This window comes from Mauremys reevesii, linkage group 2 (genome assembly GCF_016161935.1).
Source record: "Mauremys reevesii isolate NIE-2019 linkage group 2, ASM1616193v1, whole genome shotgun sequence".
Lineage (NCBI taxonomy): Eukaryota > Metazoa > Chordata > Testudines > Geoemydidae > Mauremys > Mauremys reevesii.
This window is the reverse complement of record NC_052624.1, coordinates 280,360,276-280,376,678: the sequence shown is the minus strand read 5'-3', so window position 1 is coordinate 280,376,678 and position 16,403 is coordinate 280,360,276. Positions and strand designations below refer to the sequence as shown.

The 16,403-nt window shown below is 43.3% G+C and overlaps 1 protein-coding gene across 23 annotated transcripts in view; it reads left to right on the top strand.

Annotated features, from left to right (window-relative positions):
* Positions 1-16,403, top strand: part of TSNARE1 (t-SNARE domain containing 1) — a 667,577-nt gene that overhangs the window by 391,937 nt on the left and 259,237 nt on the right. For 21 of the 23 annotated variants that reach the window (XM_039525408.1, XM_039525403.1, XM_039525400.1 and 18 more), the window contains one exon: positions 12,275-12,442. In XM_039525408.1, the coding sequence (XP_039381342.1) occupies positions 12,275-12,442 (168 nt within the window). The remainder of the gene's footprint in view (positions 1-12,274; positions 12,443-16,403) is intronic. The other 2 variants (XM_039525402.1, XM_039525396.1) reach the window with 1 other exon arrangement.

Sequence of the window (16,403 nt, the reverse complement as noted above, 5' to 3'; positions counted from 1 at the left end):
ACTGAAACTAATGTCAGTAATTCAGTATATCCGCAGTGCGGCTTAGTGGATATAGCACTCAGGGGAGTGTATTCCTGGCTCTACACTGGCTTGCTGAGTGACTTTGGGCAAATTGTTTTAACCACCCTGTGCCTCAATTTCTCCATCTGTAAAATGGAGATAATGTTACTGACCTCTTTTGTAAAGCACTTTGAGATCTACTGATGAAAAGACTTATTTAAGAGCCAGGTGTTGGTGGTGGTGGTTGTTTTATTATTATTGTTAATTATCATTCCTTGGAGAAACATCCTGTGCGGCACAGAGTAAATCATTTTAAGCTCTCTGCGCTTCAGTTTCCCCATCTGTAAAAGGGGGATAGTGTGTCAGTACCTCACAGGGATGCTGTGGCCCATAGTTCATTACCATTTGAGGTGTTCAAAAACATGACAAGAAAAGCCTGTAAATAATAGCTGGCAATTGGTGTTTTTAGTGTCAGTGCCAGTATCCCTATGTGGTGTGAAGCCTTGTTATGCTGTTAGATGGGGATGGGACATAAAACCGACACTGTTGGTCACATTGGCTAACAAAAGGCATGAAAGCACTTGGGTGTGTAGGCCAGGAGAAGGGTGAACCTTTCCCTATGCTTCTACAACTTCAATGCGGTTTGGACACTGGGCTGGGGATCCAGGAAACTTGTGTTCTCTTCCTGGTAGGAAGTGAAGAATCACATACCAACTGAAATTGCAACCGGCATGAAGGTAGATGAAATATGATTACCCACATTGGAATCTGGCTAGTAGACCAAAATTAACGTAGTCACCCTAATGTGGGATCACCTTATGGAAAATCCATGGTTACACCATGAAGTTGAACAATACAGAGGCTGTGAAATGGGCAGGCTTTTCTCATGGGTCAGTCACATGTTAGCATGGTGCTCAACCCTTTACAATAGAGTCTTATGTTGTAAATATTTAACTATCTAAAGTATGGAAATGTATATCAAACTTTGGGGCAGTGAAGCTATGGCAGCAGTCAGCAGAAAAAGTGTCAAAGGTCTTTATTCCCAAAGAGGCTTCCGTTTGCTCTGCTGAGGTCAAAGTTGTTCCTGGATGAAGATGACTGAGAACTTGGACAATCTGAAAAAGCAGTTAGTGGATAATAGTTATGAATTCTTTCACTGTGCATCACGGAGAACGTAGCCCACCAATGCATTTGTTTGGTGTTGATATATAATACCATGTGCGTCCATTTTGCACAAATGCCATTAGCATCCAGCAAATCTTGTCTTGGTCATTTGTTCCCTCTCTGAGATGGAAAAGGAGCCACTTGGAAGAAGAGGACTTGTTTCCCTTTGCTTTCCCATCAGCTTCCTCCCACTCTCTTTTAATCCCCCCACATTCACTTCAAGAATACTATGATCAGCTGGGGTTTTGTCACTGTGCTGAAGGTGAATCTCTCAAGGGCAGGGCATTTTCATTCACGGACCGTTGTCTTTTGAATCTCCTGCCATTGCAAATCAGTCTGAATTTGGTTCTTGCCCCCGTCAGAAGCCAAAGAAAGATTATCCTCTTCCCATAATAAAGGATGCTACCAAAGGAGCCAGTGGCATTCTTCCTTTTTTCATTTTCTTCTATAATCAGTGTCCAAACTAACCATCCGAAAGCATGACTGTCTATTAGGAGGTGCGTAGAATGTGGTGGTTCTTAGATAACCACGATGCTCCTACTAACCCTTGTAATTGGTTCCTAGATACAGAAATGATGGCTGTATGGGAAATTCAAAGAGGGAGCTGTATGTGGAGTGCCTTTCTGCCTGTTCTCAGTTTATAGAAGAGATGTACTGTACAGTTTTCAGCTGTGGCAGCTGGAAAACTTTGCCAGTGGGCAGAATGCTGTGGAGTCTAAGAATTATGAGGCTGTAATTCAGACAGCCAGGAAAGGGCAGAAACAGCTTTAAAAAATGTGATGCTATGCAATAAAAATACCAGCCAACACACATTTATCCCAAACCCAGGAAACATTTGTCTGCGTCGTTTTGCATATATACAGATGCCATCTGAAGCTGGTGACAGCACAGTATCTGAGTCTGGGTGTCATGGATGTTTGTGATCAAAACTTTGCTCGTTAGATGAAATGGATTCTTTTAAAATTACTATGAGATAGTGGAAAAGGGACTGTCTATGCCTCTGCTCATCATTATTATTCCACTTCACTCATATTGCTGCAGGACCATCTGTTGGCACTGTAGATAAAGCCCTCAAATAAAGGGAGGGGGAAGACTGGAAGAAGTGGGCAAAGCTTTTTTCTTACAGAGCATGCCTAAGAATTTAGTGATAGTTACAGGTAGGTACTGATAGGCAGGTCATAGTTACAGTGAAAGGTTGTACTGAAGACTCAGCTCTCTCAATATCTGACACTGGTGTATGCCATCATTTCAGGAAGCCAACTCACGTTGGTGTGAGGGCGAGTACAAGTAAGACTAATTATTCTTTGAGGAAGTTCTCTCAGAAGAACTCTCCTTTTAGATTTTGGCTGACCGAGGTCATCTGGGGCTGCAAAGACACGCTATCTGTGAAGTCCAGCGGAGGGCAACAAAAATGATGAGGGGTTTGGAGCACATGACTTATGAGGAGAGGATGAGGGAACTGGGATTGTTTAGTCTGCAGAAGAGAAGAGTGAGGGGGGATTTCATAGCTGCTTTCAACTACCTGAAAGAGGGTTCCAAAGAGGAAGGATCTAGACTGTTATCAGTGGTAGCAGATGACAGAACAAGGAGTAATGGTGTCAAGTTGCAATGGGGAAGGTTTAGGTTGGATATTAGGAAAAACTTTTTTCACTAGGAGGGTGGTGAAACACTGGAATGGGTTACTTAGGCAGGTGGTGGAATTTCCTTCCTTAGAGGTTTTTAAGGTCAGTCTTGACAAAGCCCTGGCTGGGATGATTTAGTTGGGAATTGGTCCTGCTTTGAGCAGAGGGTTTGACTAGATGACCTCTTGAGGTCCCTTCCGACTCTGATAGTCTATGATTCTAAGAGCCCTTTTGATTCAGATTGCTGAGCCTCAAAACTGTGGTTTATTTTTCCTCCACCTGAGCTGTCACAGGCACATAGTTGAATTCATCCAAACTCAAAGTATAGTAAGCCTAACTAGGAACTGGAAAAAACCCTTTGAGGTCAAGATCACTAGGGATGGGTTAGGAGAGGTAATAAGCTCTTGCAGCAAGAGAGAAGAAAACAGTAGGGGAGATGAACTAGCTGCTCTGTTACCAAGTCTCTTCCAGCGCCAGCAGTTCCACGAGACGAATCAGTCTTTCTATAGGCTTCATGACTTCAGCAGTTAGAAGGATGAAAAATGCTAAACATAAATATAGATGTGCTGAAATACGAACTGACATTACAGATGCCTCACGCTATTTGAGCAAAAACAGCGAGGAGTCCTTGTTGCACCTTAGCAACTAACAAATTTATTTGGGCATAAGCTTTCGTGGGCTAGAACCCACTTCATCAGCTGCATGGAGTGGAAAATACAGTAGGCAGGTATAAATACACAGCACATGAAAAGATGGGAGTTGCCTTACCGAGTGGGAGTCAGTGTTAACGACCCAATTGAATTAGCACTGACCCCCCACTTGGTAAGGCAACTCCCAGCTTTTCAGGTGCTGTGTATTTATACCTGCTACTGTATTTTCCACTCCATGCAGCTGATGAAGTGGGTTCTAGCCAACGAAAGCTTATGCCCAAATAAATTTGTTAGTCGCTAAGGTGCCACAAGGACTCCTCATTTGGTTTTGCTGATACAGACTAACACGGCTACCCCTCTGAAACCTGTCCCACTATTTTACTGTCCCCATAGCTGCAAGGACTGGCATATAAGAGAAAATCATTAGAACTGATGGTTTATTTCTTGCTTGGCTTTGGTACCATCTTATTCCAGTCGAAACTTGACCAAGTGTTGATAAGAAAAACAGCAAACGTACAAGCACTACAGACACAGTCTCTCTCTCTCTCTCTCTCTCTCACACACACACACACACACACACACACACAAGTTTATTCTCAGACTGCAATGGTACATCATAATTATATTTACATAGTTTAAAAAGTTGGAGTGATTTCTGTAATTGTGCATGTCGAAGCTGCAAGTGCAATGGATAGAAGATATATTATTTAAAGCAACTGTAGTTTAGGAGCTGAAATTAATGTCTCTAACAGTGTCTAATAAAGGTCATGCCAAGTGGGAGAGGAGGGCATGGAATGGATACATTCTGATTGGATTTTTTCCCCCGTTGACAGGGTAAAGTACCTCTCATAAGATAACGGAGCTCTGGTTACCAATCACTGCTACTCTCTTCTGTGTGAAAGATAATGCAAAGTTGTAATATCACTATTTCACTTCTCTAAAAGATTTAGAAGTCCCAGGCCACTTGTTCTGCAGCTGCCTGAGGCTTTTCTACCTGTAATTGCTTTGGGCTTCTGCTTGACGAGATACATCTATAAATCTTTCTGAGTCTGCAAGGTTAGTTGTTTTGGAAGGATGGTTTGAGAAAGATTATCTAATCTAATTTGTGTCTTTTTAATGTAGCTATATATTGCAGCTGGGAAGACAGAGCTGGCTATTCCATGTCATTTTTGTTCATGCCAACATATGTACTAAAAATTCACCAGTAACATTCCAACTTTGTAACTAATGGTATTGCAAGCAATTGTATTTTGGGCCATTTCTGTAGAGCATTTTCGTGTTCTTTAATGTAGGCATTCTGGCCTCATTATTCCAAGTATAATTAAATGTTAATCTTCATGCATGCTACTGAGAGTGGGATTATCCTCATGAAAGTTAGTCCGACTCTTTAGATGTGTACACGTACTCTAAAGTAAGAGATGCACATCTCTCCATTGGTGTGTTTGCAGTTTGTGCAAATGCTACAGCCAAAAAGTTCCCTAGATGAGATATGATACCTTACAATGAAGAAAGGTAGGTGTGTGCGTGATTCTTTATTAGGGTTACAGGAAATCCTGAGGCGTAAAGGAGGGACAGCACCCCTGTTTGGTTTGTAACCTGGTGTGTGTGAAGTTCCCACTGCATTACAGATTTACGTGATCGGGAATGGTTGCCGTGGACCAACTTGTCATTTGTAGTATTCAGTTTGATTATGTGAGCCAGATTCTCCTCTCTGTTCCACGGATATAAATCCGGAGTGACTGTTGAAATCTTGCAAGTACAGTGTGAACAACAAGGCTAGATATTGTTATTATTACGTGCAGGGCAGTCCTTAGGATTTAGGGGGTCCTATGCAATATTATTAACCTGGTGCCCCTATGCCTGATGGCAGCCCGGGCACACGTGTATTTTAGATACGGACGGTCTTTTGAAGATCCAAGTATTTAAGGATAAAGATACATACTCAGATTGTGCATCTAAAAATCTGTGCGAGGATTTTTTAGAGATGTGATTTTATAATCTTCAGCAACACATTAATGAAATATTTTAAAGCAAATTTTAAACTAAGGTCCTGTAGACTAACATATTCTGAGTAAATATTGCAGCCATGCACAACTGGTTTTGTCAGTAAATTCAGAAAGGGACAGTGTATACCTGGGGGTTGGCAAATGCCTGTTAAATGGCTTTATTACCACCTGAATGGCTCTTTAACAGTTTCAGTGTTGTGCTAATAGGTCTGGCAGGCTAGAGGCTTTTTCACTTTTAAGTACTAGATCCCTTCCTGAGGAAGAATCACCAGGCTGCAGCAGCCAGCTGTGGTGGTAGCTTGCAGAACAGGAGTAAGAGGTGGGAGCGTGGACACCAAGATCCAGGGATGCCCCAAATTTTTAGGCGCCCTTTGCACCTAAGGAGGGCTCTAAGTACGTAACCTGGGTTGGCTTTGAACTGACGACCTAGAAAGGAAGTGGCTCTGTAGGCCATTAGTTAGGAACTGGCCACTAGTGGAGCTGGATGTCAAATTACTGCCATGGGATGGCGTGGGTCATAGTGGTGTGATCTGGGATGGAAAAGGCATTTTCCAACTTCCTGTGGAACTTGAATACACCTGATTATGAGGGAGGCTTTAATTATATAAAGTGTGTGTGTGGATGGCGAAGAAGTTGTGTAAATGTTATGTGTGTTTTCCCTTGTCTTCCAGAATGAGGTTGCCACTCCAGTTGTAAGACCTGCTTCCCACAAGTTCTGAGGACTCTGACAGCTTTGTCATAGCCATTGTAATAAAAGCAAGTGAAGCAAGTGACAGAGTTTGGTGTGCAAGACCTCTTAATAGCATCCCCGTGTATTCTCCCAGCTAGTCAAAAAAGAAAGCTGTGAAAGACAGCAGCCAAGAGTTGAGATCATGTGGACAAGGGAGCCATGACATTTCAAGCAGCAAAGAATCCTGTGGCACCTTATAGACTAACAGACGTTTTGCAGCATGAGCTTTCGTGGGTGCAAGCCATCGGCTTGCATCCGAAGAAGTGGGTATTCACCCACGAAAGCTCATGCTGCAAAACGTCTGTTAGTCTATAAGGTGCCACAGGATTCTTTGCTGCTTCTACAGAACCAGACTAACACGGCTATCCCTCTGATACATGACATTTCAAGGATCTCTTGTTCTAGAGACAGCCAGTGGAGAAGACTGTGTTCACCACTGACATAATGCAATATGATAAACTGAATTCACATTAAGCCTAGTTAGGGTTGAAAAGTCAGCAAAATATCAGCATGTTGTAATAATACATGTATGTTAGCTTCATCAGCACTTCCTGGCCTGTCCCACAAGTACCTGTCCAGCTGTTTTGTCTGTTTCTTTTAATTTCCAGTAGGAGCAGAACTGATGCTCATTGCAAGTAATAGTGTCTTGAAAGTTAGATGTGTAAAAGAGAGCTGTAGTTTTGAGTCGTGGACAGAGCAAATGTTCTTTGTATGGGACATTCTCTAGTACTCTGAAGATACGCTGTGCAGGATCTCTGGTGTACAGTAGATACAGTAGCTGTAAGGTTGTGCTTGTGGGTGGAAAAAGAGAGGGCCCATAGTGTTAGGTGGCTTAACTTTTCATTTCCGTGCTTTGGTGATTTGTTTTTGTAACGTGTCTTGTGTGTGGCAACTTTAACCATTTCACAATTAAGTTTTTGTGTATTAATTTCCTACACGTTTTCCCCATTAAAATGTTTAAGCAGTTGGAGGGGGGTGGAACTCCGTGAAGGTAATTTCTGGGGATGTGTCACAGAAGCGCAGCCATAGGTGCTGGAATTAGGGGTTCTGGGGTGCTGCCACAGCCCATGACTTGAAGTGGTTTACACCAGATACAGGGTTTACAGTTTGGGTCAGTGGCTCTCAGCACCCCCACTATACAAATTAGTTCAGCACCCCTGAGTGCAGTTGCTGAAGTGAAGATTTTATCTGCTAGAGAAGTACAGCTACTGACAGAATTTTTATCCATCCGGCCAGATACAACTTTTTCTGTCAAGAACTGCATGTAAAACCTTATTTGTAGGATAAAATCTGATAAAACTGTAGCTACAGGCAGAAAAGATTTTATCCTACAGTGAAGATTTTATCCAATGGAGAGAATGTGCCTTGGCTACTGTTTGTTCATTAGTTTTCACATATGTTGAATACCAACAAAAAATGTCCCTTAGTCCTAAAAAATTGTTTTCAAAAACTATCCAGCACATCACAAGTACTGAACTTTTTCACCTCTCTACCAATACCTTTGCAGATACAAAATGTTTGCTATAAAGATACACACTGACAGAAGCCTGCTACAGGCAAATTTCAAGAACAGACCAACCTCAAACACTTCCTATTAAAAATTTATAAAAAGAATCCAAACAACAATTACATAGAAAATTCAAATAACATAAAATCTAGCACCATGGCAAATTTCATTCTGAAAAGCCCCATATATAGAGAGGAAACCAGGAAATTACACCTCATTTTAAGCCCATCTCAGATTGCAACTTTAACTATGGAAGATCAACGAGTGCCTCCATTCTAACTTTGTTGATTATCAGTGTAACATTGGCAAATACAGTAACAAACAAAATTCAAAATGTAAAGGAAATACAAGTAAAACCCAATTAAAATATAATTTACAATCCAAAATATTAAATCAAATTAGATTTCTTTACACATTTAAATCCAAAACAAACAAACAAACAAATAAATAAAAAAAAACGAGGAGTCCTTGTGGCACCTTAGAGACTAAGAAATTTATTTGGGCATAAGCTTTTGTGGGCTAGAACCCACTTCATCAGATGCATGAAGTAGAAAATACAGGAGCAGGTATCCTTTAAAGCTTATGCCCAAATAAATTTGTTAGTCTCTAAGGTGTGTGATACAGCATGGTCAGAGGGCAGCAGGAGAGTGTTAGAAGGGAGCCTTATTCCCTGTAAGGGGAAGAAAGTTTGCTATAGATTAACTAGAGCACCTGAAGCCAATTAGAGCACCTGAAGCCAATTAGAGCACCTGCAGTCAGTCACATGATAGAAACCCCTGCTTCAATCAGACAGTGTGGGAGCTGGAGCAGAAAGGATTGGTATTGGAGCAGAGAACAGTTTGAAGAGAAGCAAAGGAGAGTTTGGAGGAGTGCTGCGGTGGGCTAAGAAGTCCAAGACCCTAGGTAAGGGGCACCTGGCTTGTGCCGAGGGAGAGCAGGAAGCCCCCCACAAGCTGAAGGGCAGGAGAGGGAAGTAGCCCAGGGGAAGGAACCGCCAGTTCAAGTGGTTCACCATTATCCTCAGGGCCCCTGGGCTGGGACCTGGAGAAGAGGGCGGGGCCAGGTCCCTCCCTCTCCACTCCCCTCCTCAAGGACACTAGTGGGGCAATTAATATTCCAATTCAGGGGCAAGAAATGGTGCCCTGACCCCCCCCCCAAAGAAGAGAAAGCGTGAGACCCATCATAATAGTGCCGGCAATTTGCCACAGGTGCCACAAGGACTCCTCATTTTTGCTGATACAGACTAACACAGCTGCTACTCTGAAACATTTAAATCCAAGTCTTTGTTAGCTGAGAGTTTCCGTTTGTTGCTGCTTGAAAACAAGGGGGTTGTTCATTCAACCCATTGTATGAGGGCCACATACTACATCAAAATAATCAGCAAAAAATGGATCACAGTAGCCAGCTATAATGACTCTATGGAGAGTTAACACAGCTCCATGTTTGTGTCTTGCAGGAAATTCCAGCCAGCATCCTAATACAGGATCATTTATTCATGTGGCTTCTTTGCAAGCTGTCCAGGAGACAGATTCACACAGCTGTCTTCAGTGACTCTGAAGTTAACTCATGTCACCAGTTTGTTTAATAGGAAGAACACGAGTATAATGTGCTTGGACCATAATCTATTTAAACACATCAGTGCCCATGCTTTTTAAGGAGATACTGGAGCAATATCTGTTCTTGTGGTAGGGGTGGATTATTGTTAGTTATTTATTTACTTGTATTGCAGTACAGCATCCAGAGGCACCAGTAAAGACCGCAGCCCCGTTGTACTGTAAAACTGCTTAGGAAGACATGGTTCCTGTCCCAAAGAGTGTAAACTCTAATTTAAGACAAGACACAAAAACAAGTGCATGTAACAAATAGGGAGTAGAGGAAGATAAAACAAGGGTAACAGTGAGAGGAACACATAGTTATGTAGATCAGCCATGTGCATAGTTTGATGGTGCCAAGTCATCTCATGTATGTTTGTTGGGGTGATGGCTTTCCCCTTGATCCTGTACAGCCACTGCTAGAAAACACCGAATAAATTTGATGAAGACAATGTGAATTGCAATTGGATAGCCCTGTGAAAATGTGACCATGCTAACTGCGTACACCACTCCCATTAAACTTAATACGTGAGATGTGTGCTGAGTTGAGAAGAGACCTTCACAGCTACAAAGTTGCATTAGGGTACTCCAGGGTGTTTTATTGGTCGATTAATACGTGCCTCAGGTGGTGAAGGCAGTCTGCCATATGCTTTCAGCTATCTGACACATCTATTAATGGACCAATAATACACCCCCTGGAATATCTTAATGCTATTAAAATATTGCTTGGTAATTTTTAATGGATTTTTAAACCTTATTTTTTGTGATGTTTCCTTTTGTAACATATCCTTCCACTCCAGAAAATAGTTCTCAGGGAAGGAGAGGAAGAAATAATGGAAAATACTGATGGCAAGGATCTCCTTCTCTATGTATAACTTTGGGGAACATTGTTTTTGAATGTTTCCCCCGGTTTTTATGCATACAGCCTCAAACCATCCCCTATTCTCACTTCTCCCCTCACATTTTATTGATTTTCCCAGCCAAGATTTTCAAAAATGGGTGCCTAATGTTAGATTCCTAAGTCCATATTCATGCACCTAAATAAGTGGTCTGATTTCCAAATGCCCTGAACATCCAGCAGATCCAACTGAAGTCAGAGAGCCAGATGCCAAGCATTTCTGAAAATCCAACACACATTAGATGAGGAAATATGACCTTAAGAGTTTGAGTTTAGGCACCCATTTTGAAACTCTTGGGCCCTGTATTCCCATCTCTTTGCTCCCCCTTCACACTTCCTCCAAAAAACAGAGATGATTTTACAGGTGCTCTTTTGTTCTTCAGTCACATACCCTGTGGCTGGGGTCGTCATCCCTTTCAAGGTGAGAAGACTGTTTTTTTACTGCAGTTTTTAGGACCCAATTTTGCAGGGTGCTGTGCCCCTCCACTGAGCTGCTGAGACCTCTTGATTCTCATTCATTCAGTGGAAATTGAGGGCACTTGGCAACATTCAGAACCAGGACCATTGCAAAGTAACAAAGTATTTCCTTCCAAAACACAACCCCTGAGAGACGCTTGTGGCTGAGGTAGCAACCACCATGGCGTCGTCCAACTTCATAACGTTGCAAGCAGCTGAACTGCCATTTTAGTTTAACTTTTCATAATCAAAACTGGGAGCAATGCCAGTTTGATGGAGCCACTTGTGTGCTTAATGTTACACCATGCGGAGCTTTAAATGTTTCCTAAAAACGAACACCTGTTGTGTGAGCAGCGAGTTAATTCAAACAGCAAACCAAAGTGGAACCATGAGTTCCACATAGTGATAACTGTATTATCGTATGGCTGTTACAGCTGTCCTTACTACTCCCGTCCTACATATGGTTTGTTACTCTGTGATAACTCATGTACTGTAAATTAGATCATGGTCTTCAGAGTAGGGAAATTGCATATGCTTTGGTAAAGTGACATAATAAGTAATAACAGTCCCATGAGTGGGACTAATGTGCTTAAACTTAAATATGTGCATAAGTGTTCTGCTGAATCAGGGCCTATATGATGAGATCTATGATATTATATATATATATATATATATATATATATATATATAATGAGAGAGATGATATGGCTAAGGCATTGGCCTGGGTCTCAGGAGATCTCAGTGCAATTCCGAGCTCTACCAAGACTTCCATGTTACCTCGGGCACGTCACTTGACTTCTTCAGTTCCCCATTTATAGAACAGGGATAATGCTTCCCTTTTCCTACCCATCATCTATCTCAGCAGTTCTCAATGAGCGGCCCAGGGTTCACATGCAGCTCAATTAGCATACATCTGCGGCCCAGCTCTGTGCTAAAAAAATTTCAAAATTTGCCGTTCTGATCTGGCAGGTGGTGGGGTTGGCTGAGGGGGAGACAGTGCCTTGCAGCCTGCACCAGCGTTCCTGCCAGCAGGAGGCTGGTGAGTGCCGCAGTGAGGCACGGGGTGGGAGAGTGGGTCTTTGGGTAGGTTTGGCAGGGGGCTCTGGAAACTAGGGGGTTTGCCCCAGATTTTAGGTGGGGCTCCACTCCTGGCCCCCCTTTCAGGATCTGGCTGCCAGCCTCTCTGGGTGCTCCACTCCTGGCCCAGTGCTGAGGGTCCCGGCTGCTGCCTAGCCCTGCCTGGCAGGGTCCGGGTCCTGGCTGCTACCTGGCCTCATGCGGCCATATTGGGATCCGGCTGTGTGGCCCACACCCAGGGCTCCACTCCTGGCCCTGCTCTGGGTGGGGCGCTAGGCATAGGGGACTGGGGGCAGTTTTAGTCTGGGGGGCGCTATGGTTCTCAACCTGCAATCCACGAAACATGTGGGCCACAAATGCAGCCCACAATGATAAATAGGTTGAGAATTTAAATAGAATAAGTGTGTGGTGGCTTGGGAAGCCAGGACAGGAGTGATTTCCATAAATGTGGGGCATTCCAAAGGCGCTATATCTGGTACAAGGAGCTGTGTTTTGCATAATGTGCCTGGTAGGTAAGGCAGTAACCATGCTGTTAAATCTAACCCTGTTTTACTTCCTTTCTCCCATCTCAGCAGAGCCCCAAGACCCCCTTCTCTGACTTGGCTGATGATGAGAAGATTTTTAATGGAGGAGATGGCATGTGGCAGAACCAGAGTCAGGATCAAGCCCTGCTCTCGGAAATCACAGAAGAGGACCTGGAGGCCATCCGTCTGCGGGAAGAAGCCATTCAGCAGATTGAGGTCAGTAGCCTTCACTACCAGCTGGCTTGGAAGTGGGAGTGGGCATTAGCTTAGCCACATGGTAGACACTTTGAAGCAAGAGAAGAAAATGTTGGTTTTATATTGTTGGAGTTGTGACACCTCCATTAGGTGTTGGGAGCATTTTCAGGTGTATATTATAGTTGGAACATGTAGAGCAAGGAAGAATTACAGTGCCATATAGTCACTGATGAAAGTTAAAGAAATTAGTGTTTAGGATAAAATGTTTTTAAATGTATGTTTTGTCTCATAGTCTATAGCGCTATAGAGTCATTGGGCTCAGGGCTGCAGTGCCGGTGCAGGCAGAGCTCTCTTGTGATCAATGATAGCTTTGTGTGCATAAAGATCAGAGGATCAGACCCAGTGTGTGAGAGACTTGGAACAGATGCAGTTTACTGGCATTCTTTCTGCTATTGGCTGGTTGTCACTACCGCTGATATACAGTAACTCCTCGCTTAACCTTGTAGTTATGTTCCTGAAAAATGCTACTTTAAGTGAATCCAATTTCCCCATAAGAGTTAATGTAAATGGGGGTTAGGTTCCAGGGAATTCTTTTCCTCCAGACAAAAGATTGTAGTGCGCGCATGCGCGCGCGTGCACACACACACAGTATACGTTTTAAACAAACAATTTAATACTGTTCACAGCTATGATGATTGTGAAGCTTGGTTGAGGTGGTGAAGTCAGAGGGTGGAAGAGGGTGGGATATTTCCCAGGGAATGCCTTACTGATAAATGATGAACTAGCACTTAGCTGACCCCTCAAGGGTTAACACATTGTTGTTAATGTAGCCTCACACTCTCCAAGGCAGCAGGAAAGGAGGGAGGAGAGACAGCATGGAAGTGACTGCAAACATTCCCTCTGGAAACTCAGTGTGATGATGAACCCATGCTATCCCACTGGAGCGCACCACTCCCTCCACTTTCCAAAGTGCGGGGTTGGGGGTGAGGGTGCAGGTGCATGTGTGTGTGAGACAGAGACACGTGTGTGTGTGTGTGTGTGTGTGTGAAAGAGGGAGAGGGAGAGACAGAGACACACACCGTGTGTGTGTGAGAGAGAAACGGGCATTACCCCTTAAAGTATGCTGACCCCACTCTAAGTACACTGCCTTTTTATGTAGATCAGCAAGTTGAGACAGCTGCTGTTGCCAGCCAGCTCCTTCCATCCTGAGCCCTGTCCTGTCCTGCTCCTGCTCTGTGGAGATGGAGTACAGGAGCGGGGGGCAGAAGCGTGGGGAGGGGAACACCCTGACATCAACACCCGTCTGCCCCCCCACTGCACAGCAAGCAGGAGGCTCCCGGGAGCAGCTCCCAGGCAGAGGGCAGGAGCAGCACATGTCAGTTGGGGGAAGGACAGCTGAAATGGAGGCAACTGATAGCCTGCTGGGCGGCTGCTCCACAAGGAACTTAGGGGAGCGGGGAGCTGATAGGGGGGCTGCCGGTCCACCCTGGTTCCAAGCCCCCACCAGCTAGTTCCAACGGGCTGCTCTTCCTGCAAGCAGTGGACAAAGCAGGCAGGTGCTAAACAACGTTATAAGGGAGCACCGCACAACTTTAAACAAGCATGTTCTCTAATTGATCAGCAACGTAACAATGAAACAACATTAACCAGGATGATGTTAAGTGAGGAGTTACTGTACCCAGATATGTTGTTCTATGCTAGGTTGAACAATCCATCTTACACATACACAGGGCTGGCTTTAGGCCGATTCTCCCGATTCCCCGGAATCGTGCCCGGTGCCTCAGAGGGCCCCGCACCCGCGCCTTTTTAATTTTTACTCACCAGGTGGCGCTCTGGGTCTTCGGCATTTTGGCGGCGGGCCCTTCACTCAGTCCGGGTCGGTGGCATTTCGGCAATGGGTCCTTGAGTGCCGCCGAAATGCTGCCGAAGACCCAGAGCGCCTCTGGGTGAGTACAGATTGGGCCCCGCACTTGCTAAAGCCGGCCCTGTACATACACCTACTCCCTATTTCTTCTGTTTCCATCAGCAGTCAATGCCTAATACCAGTGATCATGCAAAAGAAAATACTGTAACCCTCCTACCGTAATAATTAAATATTTTGCTCTTTTATCTAAGAATATGTAGGTTCTTAATGTAGTAATGGGGAAGGAAAGGAATCAAATTACAATATTACAGGGTTGTTTTTGGGTTTTTTGTGTTTTTTTTTTCTAAAAGGCAGAACAAAGGTTTATAAATATAACGTCAAAAGGTGCCAAAAGCTTTTTTTTAAAGAGATATGATTGAGTTATGCATAATTTTTTTTCTTTTAAAAAATTCAGTTTGCATTTTTGGAAAACTCAGTTGCTTGAATTTAACCAATAAATGAATGAGAACAGAGAACATTTTCAGTCATAAACTTAAGCACACTTAAACTAAGGATGAACCTAAAGATAGGACTTCAGAATAAATCAGAACATTTGATTAAGAAATACACTTCATTGTCTAATTGAATTCAGCTAATTTTATCAGAATGAATTTGTATCAAAAAGTGTGATGCAATCAACAGTGCAAAAAGAGGACAAAAGTTCCAACGGTGCCCCAATACGCTAGGTCTTTCAGAAGGGAATATATGCTGCTCTTAAATAGAGATAAGAATTAGATACGATTCGATGTTTTAAATGAGAGACCTATTTTGTCTTCTAGGGGTAGATCTCCCCTTATGCACACATGGCCTCTGCTCAAGTTGGTTGAATGGTAGTGCTGATGTCCAAGATACAGAACGTCATTGAATATTTTTGTTCCCAGAGGTGAAACTGTGGAAGCTTATCCTCCATTTTAGCATCTGTACCTGTCTGTGAGTGTGAGTTTGACAGCAATATCCAGTGAAAACCTCTGCTGGAATCTCTCGTGGCTGAGCCTCCTGCAGAGCCATCTATAATGTAGTTCACTGCAGTATGTTGCATATATTTGTACTTTGGGATATTGCTGCTCTTAAGTATACTTAGGTGTTTATTTTAGGATGTACTGGTAAAGCCACCTTGGGTATTGTATACAACTACACACAAATTAAAATATCCCCAGTCCAATGATCTGGATATTCCATCTGTAGGTACAATTTACAAGAATAATAATAATATTGATGAACTGAAGGAAGAAAAATGATCCGGGATGGACTCACCTGAACAAGATAAATTTGCAATGTCTTGAAGATAGTACAGTCCTAAAAAGATGCTTACAGATGTCTTCACAGTCCTTTCATACAGAGGGTGGTCCACAAAGTGAAAATGCCCAGCCCTCCTTTTAGAAAGAGACCAAGGACAGTCTGGCTGATCACAGCTGCCCTGTTGGGGTAGAGGATATAGACATTCATTCAGGCATGTGGGGCATATGTCAGTATTAATTTCACAGGTGCAGTCTGGGCTGTAAGGATACTTTGCACTCTGCTTTGTCCTATGTATCAGTGCTGAAGAGCTTGGCTCCTTTTTTTTTTGGAGGGGGAGACATTTGATGTCTAAGAAGCATGGATGTAATGGTATTTTCTTAGGAAGTGGTAGAGGTGGGTCATATTCTTGTGATATTATTGAGAGACTGTGGCAGCTCCCTTTCCCTATGCATGTTCCTACTGTCCCCTGCCCGGCACAGAAGACATTGTCACTTCCCTGTAACTGAAAATGCTAGATGAAAGCTTCCTGTGCTGAACAGATGGAAGATGCCTAGCAGGTGTGGAAGACTTCACTCCAGGTGCTACAAGGTTGCTAAAAGTACACAGACATAACACACCTTTATTTTTAAATAAGATTCTTATTGATTTTATAGGCTTTCCAAATATTCCTCCCACCTAATGTTAATTCCCCATTAGCCAAGTGTTAGATAATTCACTCAGCCACTTTGCATATGGGTGACAGGGATTCAAGTTTCTGTTTCTTAAGAATTTGTTTTTCCACTGACATCACAACCGAAACCCACTTTGCATTGATAACTGGTACTGTAAATTCATTCAGTG